The 18772-nt window shown below is 41.3% G+C and overlaps 1 protein-coding gene across 1 annotated transcript; it reads right to left on the bottom strand.

Moving 5' to 3' along the window:
- Window positions 1-15792: 15792 nt before the first annotated feature.
- On the bottom strand, window positions 15793-18494 carry SLC25A53 (solute carrier family 25 member 53). Its single transcript, XM_032846199.1, has one exon. It carries the CDS (start codon window positions 18321-18323, stop codon window positions 17313-17315), a length of 1011 nt encoding a protein of 336 aa, XP_032702090.1. The 5' UTR covers window positions 18324-18494; the 3' UTR covers window positions 15793-17312.
- Between the last annotated feature and the right edge of the window lie 278 nt (window positions 18495-18772).

Raw genomic sequence — 18772 nt, 5'->3', positions numbered from 1 at the left:
CCCGCGTGGTACCCTGCAGTTATAAATCGCGAAGCAGGCCCCGCCCCGGACCCCTCCCCAACCATCTCTGATTGGCTGAAAGATCCCAGGCCTTCCTTTTCACCGTCCCCCACTCACCCGCCAACCCCGGGGCTTTGGTCTTGTAGGCTGGAGTCCACTGTCTTCCCTCTTCTCAGGACCTCTACCCTGCTTCAGTGTCTTGATGACGTCATACCGGAGCAACCTCCCCAGACACTGCCCAAGCCGTCTCTGATTCGCGGAGGGGTCGTCTGCCTGCCTCCCCCTACTCTCCCACTATTTTCTTGCTAAGGATCCACTTCCTCCTTCCCAAGTTCACTCACTCTTCCAGTATAATTGGAGCCTGAATATAAACAAAGACTTCTTTCTTGCCCAGTTATCTTCCAACATCTGGAACTGGCTTTTTATAGCCATAGAACCTAAGTACACCAGGATAACCAAACAATGGTTTGCCAGTAATGCTCAGTGGCATCTGTTCTAATCCTTAGCCATTGACCCTCCTCCATGACCTTGATCCTAGGTCATGGAGGAGGGGAGCTCCTTGAGAGGGTGGGCAGTTCAGAGTCATTCACCCCCACAGCAGAACATTTCTGTAATAGTGGTACTGTCCTATGTAAAAGTCACACTTTCAATTTTCTCAGACACTGAACATGGTAGTTGTCAGTAGGGTAATCACGGGAGAATCTACTGGAGGATCATCTTAATCTCCCCAATCCCTAGCACTTTGCTTGGCCCACAGGAGACTACCTAAGTACCTGTAGTCTATATATGGAGGTAAGAACGTCCATGATAGAGAAGAAATTTTGGACAGCAGCACCACCCAGTGTCCATGTTGGGCGAGGAAAGTGAGGATCCAATAGCTACTTGAAAAGACCAAAAGTTCCAGGTCACTTTCTGGATATTCACCCAGAACCTTCGAACATTAAGGTAAGATGAAGATAGGATGATGTCTTTAGCTTGTATCCCATATTTGCCATGTGGCTCGTGTATTGTGGTAAAGATACTCTACATACATCAGCACCCAGTCTCTTCACAAGGATTTCTCAGACCCTCCCCACCTTTCTCTATTTATTCCCTTTTCTATGCTCTTGTAGTATTTTGTGTTAATTCAAGAATTTTGTTTGTCGGAGAAACTTTTAAAGCAGAAAGCCACTCTCATTCAACACACAATATTTATTAAATATCTATAGTGGCCCAGGCATTAAATATAATAAACACAAGTGTTTCCACAACTCAGATTTGAATATTGTTAACATTTCATTATATTAACTCTTTTTTAGAGAATAAAAAGAGTAAGGAAAAATTTAGGTTCCCTTAATTCTCAGCCCATGTCCATTCACCTTCCACTTCCCCAGGGGTTGTCCTATCCTGAATGTGTACTGTAGTTCCTAGACCATGTTTTTGTATCATCACAGATTTATATGATCTCTGTTCCTAGGAATAATATGGAACACTGTATGGACCAGTGTTTTAGGTATAAGAGAGAACTTCCACATCACTTGGGGTAAACAGGAAGTCCCAGACACCCACACACCCTCCTGTAGCCCAGACTTCAAAATTTATCTTGAATCTAACTGCTTTGAATCCACCAGAACTCACCTAATAATGGTGTTTAACCCCATTTGTGTTAGTCACCAAAAGAACTCCAAGATCCCCACAACACCCCTCAACTGCTGCATATTAACCCCCATAAGGCTGTGACCTCATTTCTCCTTTAGTTCACTTCTCACACCCCTCTCCTACTCCTAAAACACAATGCACCCTCAGTAATTCCTCTATAACCCCAGCCTCTTCCCTGAATGTGCCCATCATTTTTTTTCCCTGACAGAAATCAGTCTTCTTCCTGGGGACTCTGTGTCCCCTGAAGCCCACACAAGAGGAACAGATGACTTTTCTCTCCCACCATCATTGTACTGCAGATCCTGAAGGTCAAGTCTTCCTTGGTCTTCCTAGCTTGTCATTGCTGCCATTAGACCATTCCTCTCCCACATCTCTGAAAACCTCTAGTTTTTGACAGCTTGTCACCAACTAGCCTTCATTTTTGTTGTCATTTACCAAACTTCATCCCCACCCTGCAATTTCTCAAAGGTTTCAGCTCCTGGAGCACAGTCACTCCCAATGGTAGTAGTCCTGTCTTAATTCCCAGTGAGCTCAAGAATGATCATTCTGACACACTCACTCCTTTAGTTCCTTGAACATTTCTCCTTTGTGACATTGTATATGGCCCCACCTCATATACTCACTCACATGGCTATATGCTAGGCCTTGCACAGCAATTTTAGCAACCCCTCTGTAATCTCAATTTCAAACATCCTTTTCTATGACTATCACCTACTCTTTTTCCAGCTCACTCCCTTTGGTATAGAGACCCCACTATCCTTCAACCTCACCAGAATCTCCAGTCCATTGGTCCTACTATATTTTCACCATCTCTTACTCCCTTATTGTCTTTTCTCCCATCTTCCCTAGATCAAATGTCATGCCCAGTCCTTATAGTCCCTCATTTACATAGCTAAACCTAGCTGGAGGAAAATACACAGCCACATGACTAATTGCAGTTTAAATTCATGACCACAAAGGTCAATCAGGCCCTTACTGCTACCAAGCAATCACTCTATAAATATCCTGTCCCTTACTTCCAACACCACCTCAGCATCCCAACTCTTTATATGCTTATTATTTCACTAGAAAATTTAAACCATAATTCCACAGACTCCTATCACCATATTGCTTCACTTGCCAACACCTTCATCTGTATATATGACCCTCCTGTTGATACCATATATGATTGTTTTGGGCTGAATTATATCCCCCAAAATCCATATATTAAAATTGTAAACTCCAGTACCTCAGAATGTGACTTTACCTTTTTAAAGAAGTAATTAAGGTGAAATGGGCCCATATTGGTAGACCCTAATCCAGTAAGACTGGTATCTCTCTAAGAGGTTAGGGTACAGATAATGCAGACTGAAAACACAGGGACAAGTCCTGATAGCCAAGGAGAGAGGTCGCACCAGAAACCAAACTGCAGATATCTTGATCTCAGACCTCTAGCCTCTGTAATTGTGAGAAAATTAATTCTTTTTGTTTAGGGGCACCTGGGTGGCATGGTTGACTGAGTGGCTGATTCTTGGTTTTGGCTCAGTTCATGATCTCAGGGTCCTTGGATCAAGCCCCACATCAGGCTTCATGCCCAGCACAGAGTCTGCTTGAGATTCTTTCTCGCTCTCATCCTGCCCCTCCTCCCTGCTCTCTCTCCCTCTCTCTAAAATAAATAAATGCAATCTTTAAAAAGTTAATACATGTTGTTTAAACCACCCAGTCTGTGGTCCTTTGTTTTGCCAGCCCTAGCAAACTAATATAATATTTCCAGATACTCCTCTAAAGCCAGACCCTCTCTTTTCCCACTAGATTTCTTTCTCTCATACCAATTCAACAATACCACTATCATCTTTCTCCCTTTTATCTCCAACATCACCAATGTTGTGCTCTATATTAGGTCATTTCTATCAGGATACAATCACGCTATTATATCTTATTTTATCTTATGATATTTATTTATTATATAAATATATTTATATTATATATAAATTATATAAATATAAGGTATATATATTATATTTATCTTATTATATCTTATCTTCACATATATACTTTTTATATATGCATTATTTTACATATATGTTCTCTTGACTCCACTCCCCCACCTGCTATCACCCCATTTCTTTTCTCCCTTTTGATGCAAATCTTTTTTCAGATATACATGATATATATTTCCAAGTGCAATATTTGAAGGCATCATTTGAACTAATGTTCCTGGTCTAAGACTGAATTCCTCATTCTACCTACATCAACCTGGTATCAAGAGCAAGCCCCAGATGACCATCCTTTCCTAGACCACTACCCTCTCTGCCTACTCTCCACCTCACTCACTCTGTCCCAGCTATTAACTCTCTACTGTTCCTCCAACAAGCCACGTTCACTGTTGCCTAGGGCCTTTTTAATATCTGTTCCATCTGTCAGGAATGTTCTTCCCCCAGATATCCACTTGGACTACTCCATCATTCCTTTGTAATTTTATCTACTTACTGTTACAGTTTTTCACCTGCTATTCTCATTTGAACACATTCCAATCAGGGGTCTGCCTCCACCACTCTACTGAAATTTATCTTGTAGAGGTTGTGAATAATGTCTACATTGTTCAACCCAATGTTCAGTTCTTAGTCCTTATCTTACTTGCCTTATCAGCAGCATTTAGCACAGTGGATAAGACCTTCCTCCTTGGTTCAAGGTCTTCACTTGGCTTCCAGGACCCCACACTCTCCTATTCTCTAATCTCACTGGCTGTTCCTTCTTAGTCTCCTTTACCGGCTTCCTCTCTCCTCCAAGACCTCTTAAAATGGGAGTGCCTGCAGGCATTGTCCCAAATTCTCTTCTTTTTTTCCCCTTATTTATTAATTCATTTATTTTTATTGAGCTATAGTTGACATTTTAAAATGTATTAGTTTTAGGTGTACAATATAATGATTTGATATATGTATATACTGTGGAGGGATTACCACAATAAGTTTAGTTAACATCCATCACAACACATAGTTACACATTTTTTTCCTTGAGTTGAGAACTTTCACGATTTATTCTCTTAGCAACTTTCAAATACACATAATATTATTATTAACTGTAGCCACCGTGGTATATACTACATCCCCAGAACTTAATTATCTTATTTTTAATTTAAATTCAATTAATTAACATATAATGTATTATTTGTTTCAGAGGTACAGGTCTGTGATTCATCAGTCTTATATAATACCCAGTGCTCATTACAACACATACCTTCCCCAATGTCTTTCACCCAGTTATCCCATCCTCCCACCCCATTCCCCTACAGCAACCCTCAGTTTGTTTCCTAAGATTAAGAGTCTCTTATGTTTTTCTCCCTCGCTGGTTTTGTCTTGTTTCATTTTTTTCCTCTCTTCCTCAATGATTCTTTACCTTGTTTCTTAAATTCCACATATCAGTGAGATTATATGATAATTGTCTTTCTCTGATTGCCTTATTTCACTTAGCATAATACCCTCTAGCTCCATCCACATTGTTTCAAGTGGCAAGATTTCCTCTTTTTTGACGGTTCTCTATTCCTCTTCTTTCCATCCTATTCACACTCCCGTGGTAGTCTCTTCCAGTCCAGTTCTTCCAGAACCATTTCTATGCTGACAACTCCCAAATTCATGTCTGCAGACCAGGTCTATATCCCAAACTACAGTCTAATATATTCAACTACCTACTTAGCACCACCACTCAGATGTCTAATAGAAATCATAAACTCAAAATGACCCTGACAGGGGTACCTGGGTGACTTGGTCAGTTAGGCATCCCACTCTTGATCTCAGCTCAGGTCTTGATCTCAGGGTGGTGACTTCAAGCCCAGCGTGGAGCCTATATTAAAAAAATGTTCAGACTGAACTCCTAATCTTTTTCTCCTATACCCTTCTCTATCAGAATTGATTGGAAACCCATCACACCATCTGCTCAGGCCAAAAATCTTGACATCATTTCAGTTCCTCTCTTTCTCTCCCACTACACATCCAATCTATCAGGAAGTCATTTTGGTTGTACTTCAGAACGAATCCAAAACTCAGCCATTTCTCATTATCTCCATTGCTACATATAAGGTCTAATCCACCATCATATATCATCTGAATAACAGCAACAGCCTTCTAAAAGCTCTCTTTGCTTTCATACTTGATCCCCCATGGTGCATCTTAGCACAAAAATGAAGGTGATAATTTTAAAATACAGATCACATCATGGTCCCTCTGTGCTGAAAATTCTGCAAAGATACCCAATTCCACTCAGAGGGAGAGCCGAAGTCCTTACGAAAGCCATACAGTTTTTGGTTCTTTATTATATCTCTGACCTTTCCATCTGCTCACTTCATCACTCACTCTGTTACATCTGCAGTCACCTTCCACTTCCCCAGGGGTAGTCCTTTGCAATGTACCTCTGGAAGGAGTGCTCTTTTCTAAGATATCCATTTTGGGTAAATATTCCCACCTCCTTCAAAGCTCAAATCTCACCATTTCAATGAGGCCTACCTGAACTATCCTATTTAATACTGCAACCTGTCCATCCCAGTTCTATCTGCCTTACCCTGCTCTGCTTTCATCACTAACGCACTGCACAACTTATTATTATGTTACTATGTCTATTGTTTTATTTTAGTCTTCCCCCATTGAAATGTAAAGTCCATGAAGACAAAGATATCTATTTGGTTCACTGATCCCAAGTAACTAGAATTGTGCACAAGATGAAGATTTCTTAAACAAATTATTTTTCTGGTGTTCTTTTTCCCCTTTCCTGCCATGCTCCAAAAGACTGCTCACACCCTGAGATGATTAAAATATTTACTCATTTTCTTCTAGTTCTTTTTGTTCTTATTATTTACATTTAAATATTTGATCCTTCTAGGGTGCCTGGCTGACTCAGTTGGATGAGCATGTGATTCTTGATCTTGGGGTCATTAGTTTGAGCTCCAAGTTAAGTGTAGAGGTACTTGAATAAAATTTTTTAATTTAAAAAATATTTGATCATTCTGGAATTTATACTACAAGTTGTTATATAAAAATCAGCTTGGGGGGTCCTGCATGGCTTAGTTGGTTAAGCATCCAACTCTTGATTTCAGCTCAGGTCATGATCTCAGGGTTATGAGATTGAGCCCTATGACAGGCTCCATATTTAGCAAGGAGTCTGCTTGAGATTCTCTCTCTCGCCCTGTCCCTCCCCCACACTCTCCCTCCTTCTTCCTCTAAAATAAATAAATAAATCTTTTTAAAAATCAGCTAATTTATTTTTTATTTTAATCATTTTTTAAATTTGTTTTCAGCATAACAGTATTCATTGTTTTTGTGCCACACCCAGTGCTCCATGCAGTCCGTGCCCTCTCTAATACCCACCACCTGGTTCCCCCAACCTCCCACCCCCCTACATCTTAAAACCCTTCAGATTGTTTTTCAGAGTCCATAGTCTCTCATTGTTCACCTCCCCTTCCAATTTCCCCCAAATGCCTTCTACTAACTCCCCGTGTCCTCCATGCTATTTGTTATGCTCCACAAATAAGTGAAACCATATGATAATTGACTCTCTCTGCTTGACTTATTTCACTCAGCATAATCTTTTCCAGTCCCGTCCATGTTGCTACAAAAGTTGGGTATTCATCCTTTCTGATGGAGACATAATAATCCATAGTGTATATGGACCACATCTTCCTTATCCATTGGTCCGTTGAAGGGCATCTTGGTTCTGTCCACAGTTTGGCGACCATGGCCATTGCTGCTATAAACATTGGGGTACAGATGGCCCTTCTTTTCACTACATCTGTATCTTTGGGGTAAATACCCAGTAGTGCAATTGCAGGGTCATAGGGAAGTTCTATTTTTAATTTCTTGAGGAATCTCCATACTGTTCTCCAAAGAGGCTGCACCAACTTGCATTCCCACCAACAGTGTAAGAGGGTTCCCCTTTCTCCACATCCCCTCCAACACATGTTGTTTCCTCTCTTGCTAATTTTGGCCATTCTAACTGGTGTAAGGTGATATCTCAATGTGCTTTTAATTTGAATCTCCCTGATGCCTAGTGATGATGAACATTTTTTCATGGGTCTGATAGCCATTTGTATGTCTTCATTAGAGAAGTGTCTGTTCATATCTTCTGCCCATTTTTTGATATGATTCTCTGTTTTGTGTGTGCTGAGTTTGAGGAGTTCTTTATAGATCCTGGATATCAATCTTTTATCTGTACTGTCATTTGCAGATATCTTCTCCCATTCCGTGGGTTGCCTCTTTGTTTTCTTGAATGTTTCCTTTGCTGTGCAGAAGCTTTTGATTTTGATGAAGTCCCAAAAGTTTATTTTGGCTTTTGTTTCCTTTGCCTTTGGAGACATATCTTGAAAGAAGTTGCTGTGGCTGATATCGAAGAGGTTACTGCCTATGTTCTCCTCTAGGATTCTGATGGATTCCTGTCTCACGTTGAGGTCTTTTATCCATTTTGAGTTTATCTTTGTGTACAGTGTAAGAGAATGGTCGAGTTTCATTCTTCTACATATAGCTGTCCAGTTTTCCCAGCACCATTTATTGAAGAGACTGTCTTTTTTGCACTGTATATTTTTTCCTGTTTTGTCGAAGATTAACTGACCATAGAGTTGAAGGTCCATATCTGGGCTCTCTACTCTGTTCCACTGGTCTATGTGTCTGTTTTTATGCCAGTACCATGCTGTCTTGATGATCACACCTTTGTAGTAAAGCTTGAAATCAGGTAACGTGATGCCCCCATTTTTATTTTTGTTTTTCAACATTTCCTTAGCGATTCGGGGTCTCTTCTGGTTCCATACAAATTTTTGGATTATTTGCTCCAGCTCTTTGAAGAATACTGGTGGAATTTTGATTGGAATGGCATTAAAAGTATAGATTGCTCTAGGCAGTATAGACATTTTAACAATGTTTATTCTTCTGATCGAAGAGCATGGAATGGTCTTCCATCTTTTTGTGTCTTCTTCAATTTCTTTCATGAGTGTTCTGTAGTTCCTCGAGTACAGATCCTTTACCTCTTTGGTTAGGTTTATTCCCAGTTATCTTATGGTTCTTGGTACTATAGGAAATGGAATCGATTCTCTAATTTCCCTTTCTGTATTTTCACTGTTAGTGTATAAGAAAGCCACTGATTTCTGTACATTGACTTTGTATCCTGCCACGTTATTGAATTGCTGTATGAGTTCTAGTAATATGGGGGTGGAGTCTTTTGGGTTTTCCATATAAAGAATCATGTCATCTGTGAAGAGAGAGAGTTTGACTTCTTCATTGTCAATTTGGATACCTTTTATTTCTCTTTGTTGTCTGATTGCTGTTGCTAGGACTTCATTTTTTTTTAATTTTATTTTTTATAAACATATATTTTTATCCCCAGGGGTACAGGTCTGTGAATCACCAGGTTTACACACTTCACAGCACTCACCATAGCACATATCCTCCCCAATGTCCATAAACCCACCCCCCCAACCCCCCTCCTCCCATCAACCCTCAGTTTTTTTTTTGTGAGATTAAGAGTCACTTATGGTTTGTCTCCCTCCCAATCCCATCTTGTTTCATTTACTCTTCTCCTACCCCCTTAACCCCCCATGTTGCATCTCCTCTCCCTCATATCAGGGAGATCATATGACAGTTGCCATTCTCCAACTGACTTATTTCGCTAAGCATGATACCCTCTAGTTCCATCCACGTCGTCACAAATGGCAAGATTTCATTTCTTTTGATGGCTGCATAGTATTCCATTGTGTATATATACCACTTCTTTTTTTTTTTTAAGATTTTATTCATGTATTCGACAGACAGAGATCACAAGTCAGCGGAGAGGCAGGCAGAGAGAGAGGGAAGCAGGCTTGCTGCTGAGCAGAGAGCCCGATGCAGGGCTCGATCCCAGGACCCTGAGATCATGACCTGACCCAAAGGGAGAGGCTTTAACCCACTGAGCCACCCAGGTGTCCCTGTATACCACATCTTTATCCATTCGTCTGTTGATGGACATCTAGGTTCATTCCATAGTTTGGCTATTGTAGACATTGCTGCTATAAACATTTGGGTGCACGTGCCCCTTCGGATCACTACGTTTGTATCTTTAGGGTAAATACCCAGCAGTCCAATTGCTGGGTCATAGGGTAGTTCTATTTTCAACATTTTGAGGAACCTCCATGCTGTTTTCCAGAGTGGTTGCACCAGCTTGCATTCCCACCAACAGTGTAGGAGGGTTCCCTTTTCTCCGCATCCTCGCCAGCATCTGTCATTTCCTGACTTGTTAATTTTAGCCATTCTGACTGGTGTGAGGTGGTATCTCATTGTGGTTTTGATTTGTATTTCCCTGATGTCGAGTGATATGGAGCACTTTTTCGTGTGTCTGTGGTCATCTGGATGTCTTCTTTGCAAAAATGTCTGTTCATGTCTTCTGCCCATTTCTTGATTGGATTATTTGTTCTTTGGGTGTTGAGTTTGCTAAGTTCTTTATAGGTTTTGGACACTAGCCCTTTATCTGATATGTCATTTGCAAATATCTTCTCCCATTCTGTCAGTTGTCTTTTGGTTTTGTGAACTGTTTCCTTTGCTGTGCAAAAGCTTTTGATCTTGATAAAATCCCAATAGTTCATTTTTGCCCTTGCTTCCCTTGCCTTTGGCGATGTTCCTAGGAAGATGTTGCTGCGGTTGAGGTCGAAGAGGTTGCTGCCTGTGTTCTCCTCAAGGATTTTGATGGATTCCTTTCTCACATTGAGGTCCTTCATCCATTTTGAGTCTATTTTCTTGTGTGGTGTAAGGAAATGGCCCAATTTCATTTTTCTGCATGTGGCTGTCCAATTTTCCCAACACCATTTATTGAAGAGGCTGTCTTTTTCCCATTGGACATTCCTTCCTGCTTTGTCGAAGATTAGTTGACCATAGAGTTGAGGGTCTATTTCTGGGCTCTCTATTCTGTTCCATTGATCTATGTGTCTGTTTTTGTGCCAGTACCATACTGTCTTGATGATGACAGCTTTGTGATAGAGCTTGAAGTCCGGAATTGTAATGTCACTGACTTTGGCTTTCTTTTTCAATATTCCTTTGGCTATTCGAGGTCTTTTCTGGTTCCATATAAATTTTAGGATTATTTGTTCCATTTCTTTGAAAAAAAATGGATGGTACTTTGATAGGAATTGCATTAAATGCGTAGATTGCTTTAGGTAGCATAGACATTTTCACAATATTTATTCTTCCAATCCAGGAGCATGGAACATTTTTCCATTTCTTTGTGTCTTCCTCAATGTCTTTCATGAGTACTTTATAGTTTTCTGTGTATAGATTCTTAGCCTCTTTGGTTAGGTTTATTCCTAGGTATCTTATAGTTTTGGGTGCCATTGTAAATGAGAGTGACTCCTTAATTTCTCTTTCTTCTGTCTTGTTGTTGGTGTAGAGAAATGCGACTGATTTCTGTGCATTGATTTTATATCCTGACACTTTACTGAATTCCTGTACAAGTTCTAGCAGTTTTGGAGTGGAGTCTTTTGGGTTTTCCACATATAGTATCGTATCATCTGCGAAGAGTGATAGTTTGACTTCTTCTTTGCCAATTTGGATGCCTTTAATTTCCTTTTGTTGTCTGATTGCTGAGGCTAGGACTTCTAGTACTATGTTGAATAGCAGTGGTGATAACGGACATCCCTGCCGTGTTCTTGACCTTAGCGGAACAGCTTTCAGTTTTTCTGCATTGAGAATGATATTTGCAGTGGGTTTTTCATAGATGGCTTTGATAATATTGAGGGATGTGCCCTCTATTCCTACACTTTGAAGAGTTTTGATCAGGAAGGAATGCTGTACTTTGTCAAATGCTTTTTCAGCATCTATTGAGAGTATCATATGGTTCCTGTTCTTTCTTTTATTAATGTGTTGTATCACATTGATTGATTTGCGGATGTTGAACCAACCTTGCAGCCCTGGAATAAATCCCACTTGGTCGTGGTGAATAATCCTTTTAATGTACTGTTGAATCCTATTGGCTAGTATTTTGGTGAGAATTTTTGCATCTGTGTTCATCAAGGATATTGTCTGTAGTTCTCTTTTTTGATGGGATCCTTGTCTGGTTTTGGGATCAAGGTGATGCTGGCCTCATAAAATGAGTTGGGAAGTTTTCCTTCCATTTCTATTTTTTGGAACAGTTTCAGGAGAATAGGAATTAGTTCTTCTTTAAATGTTTGGTAGAATTCCCCCGGGAAGCCGTCTGGCCCTGGGCTTTTGTTTGTTTGGAGATTTTTGATGACTGTTTCAATCTCCTTACTGGTTATGGGTCTGTTCAGGCTTTCTATTTCTTCCTGGTTCAGTTGTGGTAATTTATATGTCTCTAGGAATGCATCCATTTCTTCCAGATTGTCAAATTTGTTGGCATAGAGTTGCTCATGGTATGTTCTTATAATTGTCTGTATTTCTTTGGTGTTAGTTGTGATCTCTCTTCTTTCATTCATGATTTTATTGATTTGGGTGCTTTCTCTTTTCTTTTTGATAAGTCTGGCCAGGGGTTTATCAATCTTATTAATTCTTTCAAAGAACCAGCTCCTAGTTTCGTTGATTTGTTCTATTGGGTTTTTTTTTTTTTTTTTTGGTTTCTGTTTCATTGATTTCTGCTCTGATCTTTATGATTTCTCTTCTCCTGCTGGGCTTAGGGTTTTTTTCTTGTTCTTCCTCCAGCTCCTTTAGGTGTAGGGTTAGGTTGTGTACCTGACACCTTTCTTTTTTCTTGAGAAAGTCTTGTACCACTATATATTTTCCTCTCAGGACTGCCTTTGTTGTGTCCCACAGATTTTGAACTGTTGTGTTTTCATTATCATTTGTTTCCATGAATTTTTTCAATTCTTCTTTAATTTCCTGGTTGACCCATTCCTTCTTTAGAAGGATGCTGTTTAGTCTCCATGTATATGGGTTCTTTCCAAATTTCCTCTTGTGATTGAGTTCTAGCTTCAGAGCATTGTGGTCTGAAAATATGCAGGGAATGATCCCAATCTTTTGATACTGGTTGAGACCTGATTTAGGACCCAGGATGTGATCTATTCTGGAGAATGTTCCATGTGCACTAGAGAAGAATGTGTATTCTGTTGCTTTGGGATGAAATGTTCTGAATATATCTGTGATGTCCATCTGGTCCAGTGTGTCATTTAAGGCCTTTATTTCCTTGTTGATCTTTTGCTTGCATGATCTGTCCATTTCCCTGAGGGGAGTGTTAAAGTCCCCTACGATTATTGTATTATTGTTGATGTGTTTGTTTGATTTTGTTATTAATTGGTTTATATAGTTGGCTGCTCCCACGTTAGGGGCATAGATATTTACAATTGTTAGATCTTCTTGTTGGACAGATCCTTTGAGTATGATATAGTGTCCTTCCTCATCTCTTATTATAGTCTTTGGCTTAAAATCTAATTGATCTGATATAAGGATTGCCACTCCTGCTTTCTTCTGATGTCCATTAGCATGGTAAATTCTTTTCCACCCCCTCACTTTAAATCTGGAGGTGTCTTCGGGTTTAAAATGAGTTTCTTGTAGGCAACATACAGATGGATTTTGTTTTTTTATCCATTCTGATACCCTGTGTCTTTTGATTGGGGCATTTAGCCCATTAACATTCAGGGTAACTATTGAGAGAGATGAATTTAGTGCCATTGTATTGCCTGTAAGGTGACTGTTATTGTATATTGTCTGTGTTCCTTTGTGATCTACTACTTTTAGGATCTCTCTTTGCTTAGAGGACCCCTTTCAATATTTCCTGTAGAGCTGGTTTGGTATTTGCAAATTCTTTCAGTTTTTGTTTGTCCTGGAAGCTTTTAATCTCTCCTTCTATTTTCAATGATAGCCTAGCTGGATATAGTATTCTTGGCTGCATGTTTTTCTCGTTTAGTGCTCTGAATATATCATGCCAGCTCTTTCTGGCTTGCCACATCTCTGTGGATAAGTCTGCTGCCAATCTAATATTTTTACCATTGTATGTTACAGACTTCTTTTCCCAGGCTGCTTTCAGGATTTTCTCTTTGTCACTAAGACTTGTAAATTTGACTATTAGGTGAGGGGGTGTGGACCTATTCTTACTGATTTTGAGGGGGGTTCTCTGAACCTCCTGGATTTTGAGGCTTGTTCCCTTTGCCATATTGGGGAAATTCTCTCCAATAATTCTCTCCAATATACCTTCTGCTCCCCTCTCTCTTTCTTCTTCTTCTGGAATCCCAATTATTCTAATGTTGTTTCGTCTTATGGTGTCACTTATCTCTCGAATTCTGCCCTCGTGGTCCAGTAGCTGTTTGTCCCTCTTTTGCTCAGCTTCTTTATTCTCTGTCATTTTGTCTTCTATATCGCTAATTCTTTCTTCTGCCTCATTTATCCTAGCAGTGAGAGCCTCCATTTTTGATTGCACCTCATTAATAGCTTTTTTTATTTCAACTTGGTTATATTTTAGTTCTTTTATTTCTCCAGAAAGGGCTTTTATATCTCCCAAGAGGCTTTCTCTAATATCTTCCATGCCTTTTTTGAGCCCGGCTAGAACCTTGAGAATCGTCATTCTGAACTCTAGATCTGACATATTACCAATGTCTGTATTGATTAGGTCCCTAGCCTTTGGTACTGCCTCTTGTTTTTTTTTTTTTTTGTGGTGAATTTTTCTGTCTTGTCATTTTGTCCAGATAAGAGTATATGAAGGAGCAAATAAAATACTAAAAGGGTGGCAAAGACCCCAGGATAATATGCTTTAGCCAAATCAGAAGAGATCGCAAATCGTGAGGGGGGATAAAGGGGATAAATAGAGGTTCAGATAAAAAAAAAGATTTAAAAAAGAAAACTAATAAAGAAAAAATATAAAAAGGATAAAAATATATATATGTGTATTAGATAAACTATTTAAAAAACGTTAAAAAAGAAAAGGGTAAAAGTTAAAAATATTTAGCAGAAGAAGAGAAAAAAAAATTGAAAAAGAAAAAAAAATTAAATTAACTGCAAGGCTAAAGAATCATGGGGAGAAAGCCATGAGTTCCGTGCTTTGCTTTCTCCTCCTCTGGAATTCCGCTGCTCTCCTTGGTATTGAAACTGCACTCCTTGGTAGGTGAACTTGGTCCTGGCTCGATTTCTTGTTGATCTTCTGGGGGAGGGGCCTGTTGTCGCGATTCTCAAGTGTCTTTGCCCCAGGCGGAATTGCGCCGCCCTTACCAGGGGCCGGGCTGAGTAATCCGCTCGGGTTTGCTTTCGGGAGCTTTTGTTCCCTGAGCGCTTTCCGTAGAGTTCGGGAGGACGGGAATGAAGATGGCAGCCTCCCAGTCTGTGGCCCAGAGGAGCCGAGAGCCCGGGGCCCCACTCCTCAGTGCGCCCTCAGAGAACAGCGCCCAATTACTCCCGTCACCCTGGCCTCCGGCCGCGCTCCGAGCTGACCGAGCCTGCGACCGGTTCAAGGTAACCCCGAGTTTAGAGCTCACTCCTCGGCTCTGTCTCTCTAGCCGGCTTCCCTGTTCTAATACCTATAAGCTCTGCGACACTCAGACACCCCCGATCCTTCTCTGACCCTGGGGGACCTGAGGCCCCGCTGACCCCGCATGGGCTTCACCCCGGTTTAGCCTCTGGAGCGATGTCCCTCAGTGGAACAGACTTTTAAAAGTCCTGATTTTGTGCTCCATTGCTCCGCTGCTTGCTGGGAGCCGGCCCCTCCCCCAGTGGTCTATCTTCCCGTCGCTTTGGATTCCCTTCTCCACCAGTCCTACCTTTCAGAAAGTGGTTGATTTTCTGTTTCTAGAATTGCTGTTCTTCTTCTCTTCGATCTCCCGTTGGATTTGTAGGTGTTTGCAATCTTTAGATAAGCTATCTAGCTGATCTCCCGCAACCTGAAGTAGTCTCAGCTACTACTTCTCCGCCATCTTGACTCCTCCCTCTATAATTAGATTATTTTAAATGACAAATTCACTTAGGTGAGAAGGTACAAGTGGAGGTCATTAACACAATCATCTACAAGGAAAGCTGCAACATATGTCATCTTGGAAATCTTCAAAGTTCCAGAGTTGAAATGAATGGGACAGTTATGTACTATGTTTCTGTTTGTGAAATTTTAGTTCCTATGGTGTTGTTCATAGCAAACATGCCATCAATAACACAAAATCATCAATGTCCCAGTTGAAAGTCATTTATTATTATTATTAATTATTATCATCAGCAGCATCATCATTAGCACAAAACTAAATCCTCTAATAAAAGAAAACAAAACCACACCCCAAAGGCATGTCTTGCTGATGGTGAGTCAATAACATTATTTTCACATACAAGGGACAGCACCCTGAGGATAAAGATCATATCACAGATTGATAATCAATTCAATAATTCAGCCAACATTATTGAGGACCTAGGCACAATGGGAGATTTTAAAATGCATACAAGAATCCCTGCTTTCAAGGAGTTTTACAGTCTAGTAGGAGGTATTGAAGAACACCAACAAGAACACAGGGTCACAGGAACTCAGTGACATAATGGAATCAGTGCCATATATGCAGTGTTCTTAGAAAGGGGAGGTCACCAGAGACTAACGTCGCATTCAGCTGTGGGAAATCAGAAGAGTCTCCATAGAGAAGGTGGCATCTGAGCTAGGCTTTGAGGAACTGGAAGGATTTTTGACAAACTGGCATGTGAGGAAGGGGCACTGTAAGTGGAGAAATTGTGTGGGCCAAAGCACGGCCATGGGAAAGTTCATGGCATGTCTGGAGAGAGGACAATAGTCCAGTTTAGCGCTTTGTATGGGATCTATGTCAGTGGCAGTGGTGTGATAAAATGCTGCAAGTTATATGGGGTCCATATGTCGAATGGCTCCAAATGACAGGCGAAGATTTCTGATCTTTTTGTCACAGTGACTGTATTTATCCACAGCAATAAAATATGCAATTATTTGTGAAGAGATATGGTCATTTCACTTCCAGATTTCCTAGAGAAACTTAAGTGGTTTCTAGGCAATGTTTTTGCCTTGCTATCAAAAATATCCTGTCAGATAACACCAAGCCTTCTAGAGTAAATTTTTCTCATACAATCAAATCTCTTCCTTCAAAGTCTATTCTTTCCACCCATCTAGTGACAATACTTCTTTCCACTCCTATATCCAGCTCCATCAGTTCCTGTGACAGCTGATCAGTTGAGGCAAGTCTAATTTAGGGTTTCCAGCCCCAGCTGCCAGCTGACTGAAACTAGAACCCCCAGCCCTGAGAAGTGAGAGTGGTGGCAGTAGGGATAGTGAACAATATCATGGAAATGTAGCCAGCCATCTGAGGAGTTCTGTGGAATCCACATCCTAAGCCTCAAGCTTAGTTTTTTGAAACTGGAGTCCCTGGTCCTCCACTAAGTTCAGTCCAAAGGACAACTAGAGGGATTCCAGAACTCATAGTGCCTAACTAAGGTCATCTTTCAATGTTTCTCCTTACTGTCAAGGAATTCCTTAAAGGAATGACATTTCATCAAGGTTACAAGTTTTTTAAGGGCCTCCTGGGTCCAAGGCTATTGAAACTGTGGGCAGGATGGAGTGACTTTCTCTTTCTGACCAAGGAACCCTGTTGGGCTTTGTTTGTGCCAACAGGCTGGTAGTTGGGAACTTCTCCCATGCATTGGCAGTTCAAAGACGCTAAAGAATGGTTGTAGTAGGTAACCAAGCCAAAGAAGTAAGCTATTTAGACTGACCTGGGAAGGCTTAGGATAACAAAGTTGCCATAGCTACACTTCCTGCAGCTAGTCAGTCTTTAGCTCTTTCCTGAAATGAGACCTCCTCTGCAGGAAGTCATGGATAGCCGTGGTGAGGCCCCATGTCACACTGGACCTTAGGATGACAAGGGAGCCTCCACGGTAGATCAGAAACACCTTTCGGCCCCGAGTGTCCCACATGTCCTGGGCAGAGGCCCACAGGCTTGGCATGCTCTGCCAGCCAACATGGGACTGCATATTGGCCACCAGCACAATCAAAGGATACAGGACTAGGCAGGTTATTGTTCCATTGACGCTCCCAGACACTAAGGCAGGAACCCAATGGGGCAGGCCTTGCTCTGCCAAGCCATCCTGGATGGGGTCCTTGAAGGAAAAATACAGAGCACTCCCCAGGCTGTTCCTCAGAAGGACAGGCCAGAAACCACGATAATAGCCCAGTGATAGCCGCCCCCATAGCCCGTAAGAGTTGAACTCCTTGAGAATGCTGATGGTGCTGGGGAAGCGGGCTTGCTTGCGACCATCCTGGAGCACATTTTGCACCCTTTCAAAGGGGCTCAATGCCACAGCCTCCACCACACCCGACATGAGCCCTGCAGCCCAGCGGTGTCTCAGGGAGTGTGGCCCAACGGGAGAGAGAGAACACAGCAGGCTATCATAAGTCCCAAACAACAGAGTTCCTTGCAATGTCTTAGAGAGAAGAGGTGGGTATATTCCCCGGTAGAAGTACTGAGGGCCTTCATGCCAAAGCTGTCGCACAGCCTCTGATGCTGCCACAGCATGGATCTGTTGCCGGAACACAACCTTATAGATGGGGAAAGTCAGAAAAGTAGACACAAAGTTGGAAACGGCCCCAAGGGCATAGGCCTGGGAGTGCCAGCTTTTCTTTCCTGGGGACTCCACTCGTGTCCTGTGCTGTAGCTCCTTTCCAGGACCATGGTTCGGTTCCTCCATGCTGAAGACGACTGGGTACAGATGGAAGATACTGGCAAGGGTGGAAAAAGAGAGGTTAGACTGACCCATTAAATTTGTTGGGGGCATTTTCACTGCTTAGTGAGAAACAAAGCCCCAAGAAACATGGACCTAAGGAAAAAAGCAATGCTTTGGGCCAGTTTCAGAGAAATAGGCACACTCTTAAGAAGTCAACAAGCTTGGGCGCCCAAGTGGCTCAGTCGGTGAAGTGTCTGCCTTTGGCTCAGGCTATGATCTCAGGGTCCCGGAATCGAGCCCCATGGCAGGCTCTCTGGTCAGCAGGGAGCCTGCTTCTCCCTCTGCCCCTCCTCCAACTCATTCTCTCAATCTCTCTCAAATAAATAAAATCTTAAAAAATAAAAAAGAGTTTATTTAGAAAAGAAGTCATCAACCTCAAATTAAAACAAAGGCAGTTTTCTTTTTCTTTTTCTTTTTTCTGAAACGAGTCATCCCTACCATGTTTTACCAACAAATCGAATATTCTAATATTCAAAGAAGGTTTGTGATTGAAGAAAATA

This window comes from Lontra canadensis, unplaced genomic scaffold, assembly GCF_010015895.1.
Source record: "Lontra canadensis isolate GAN:19392208 unplaced genomic scaffold, GSC_riverotter_1.0 scaffold172, whole genome shotgun sequence".
Lineage (NCBI taxonomy): Eukaryota > Metazoa > Chordata > Mammalia > Carnivora > Mustelidae > Lontra > Lontra canadensis.
Note: the sequence above shows the minus strand (reverse complement) of the source record. Positions and strands in the feature narration are given on the sequence as shown.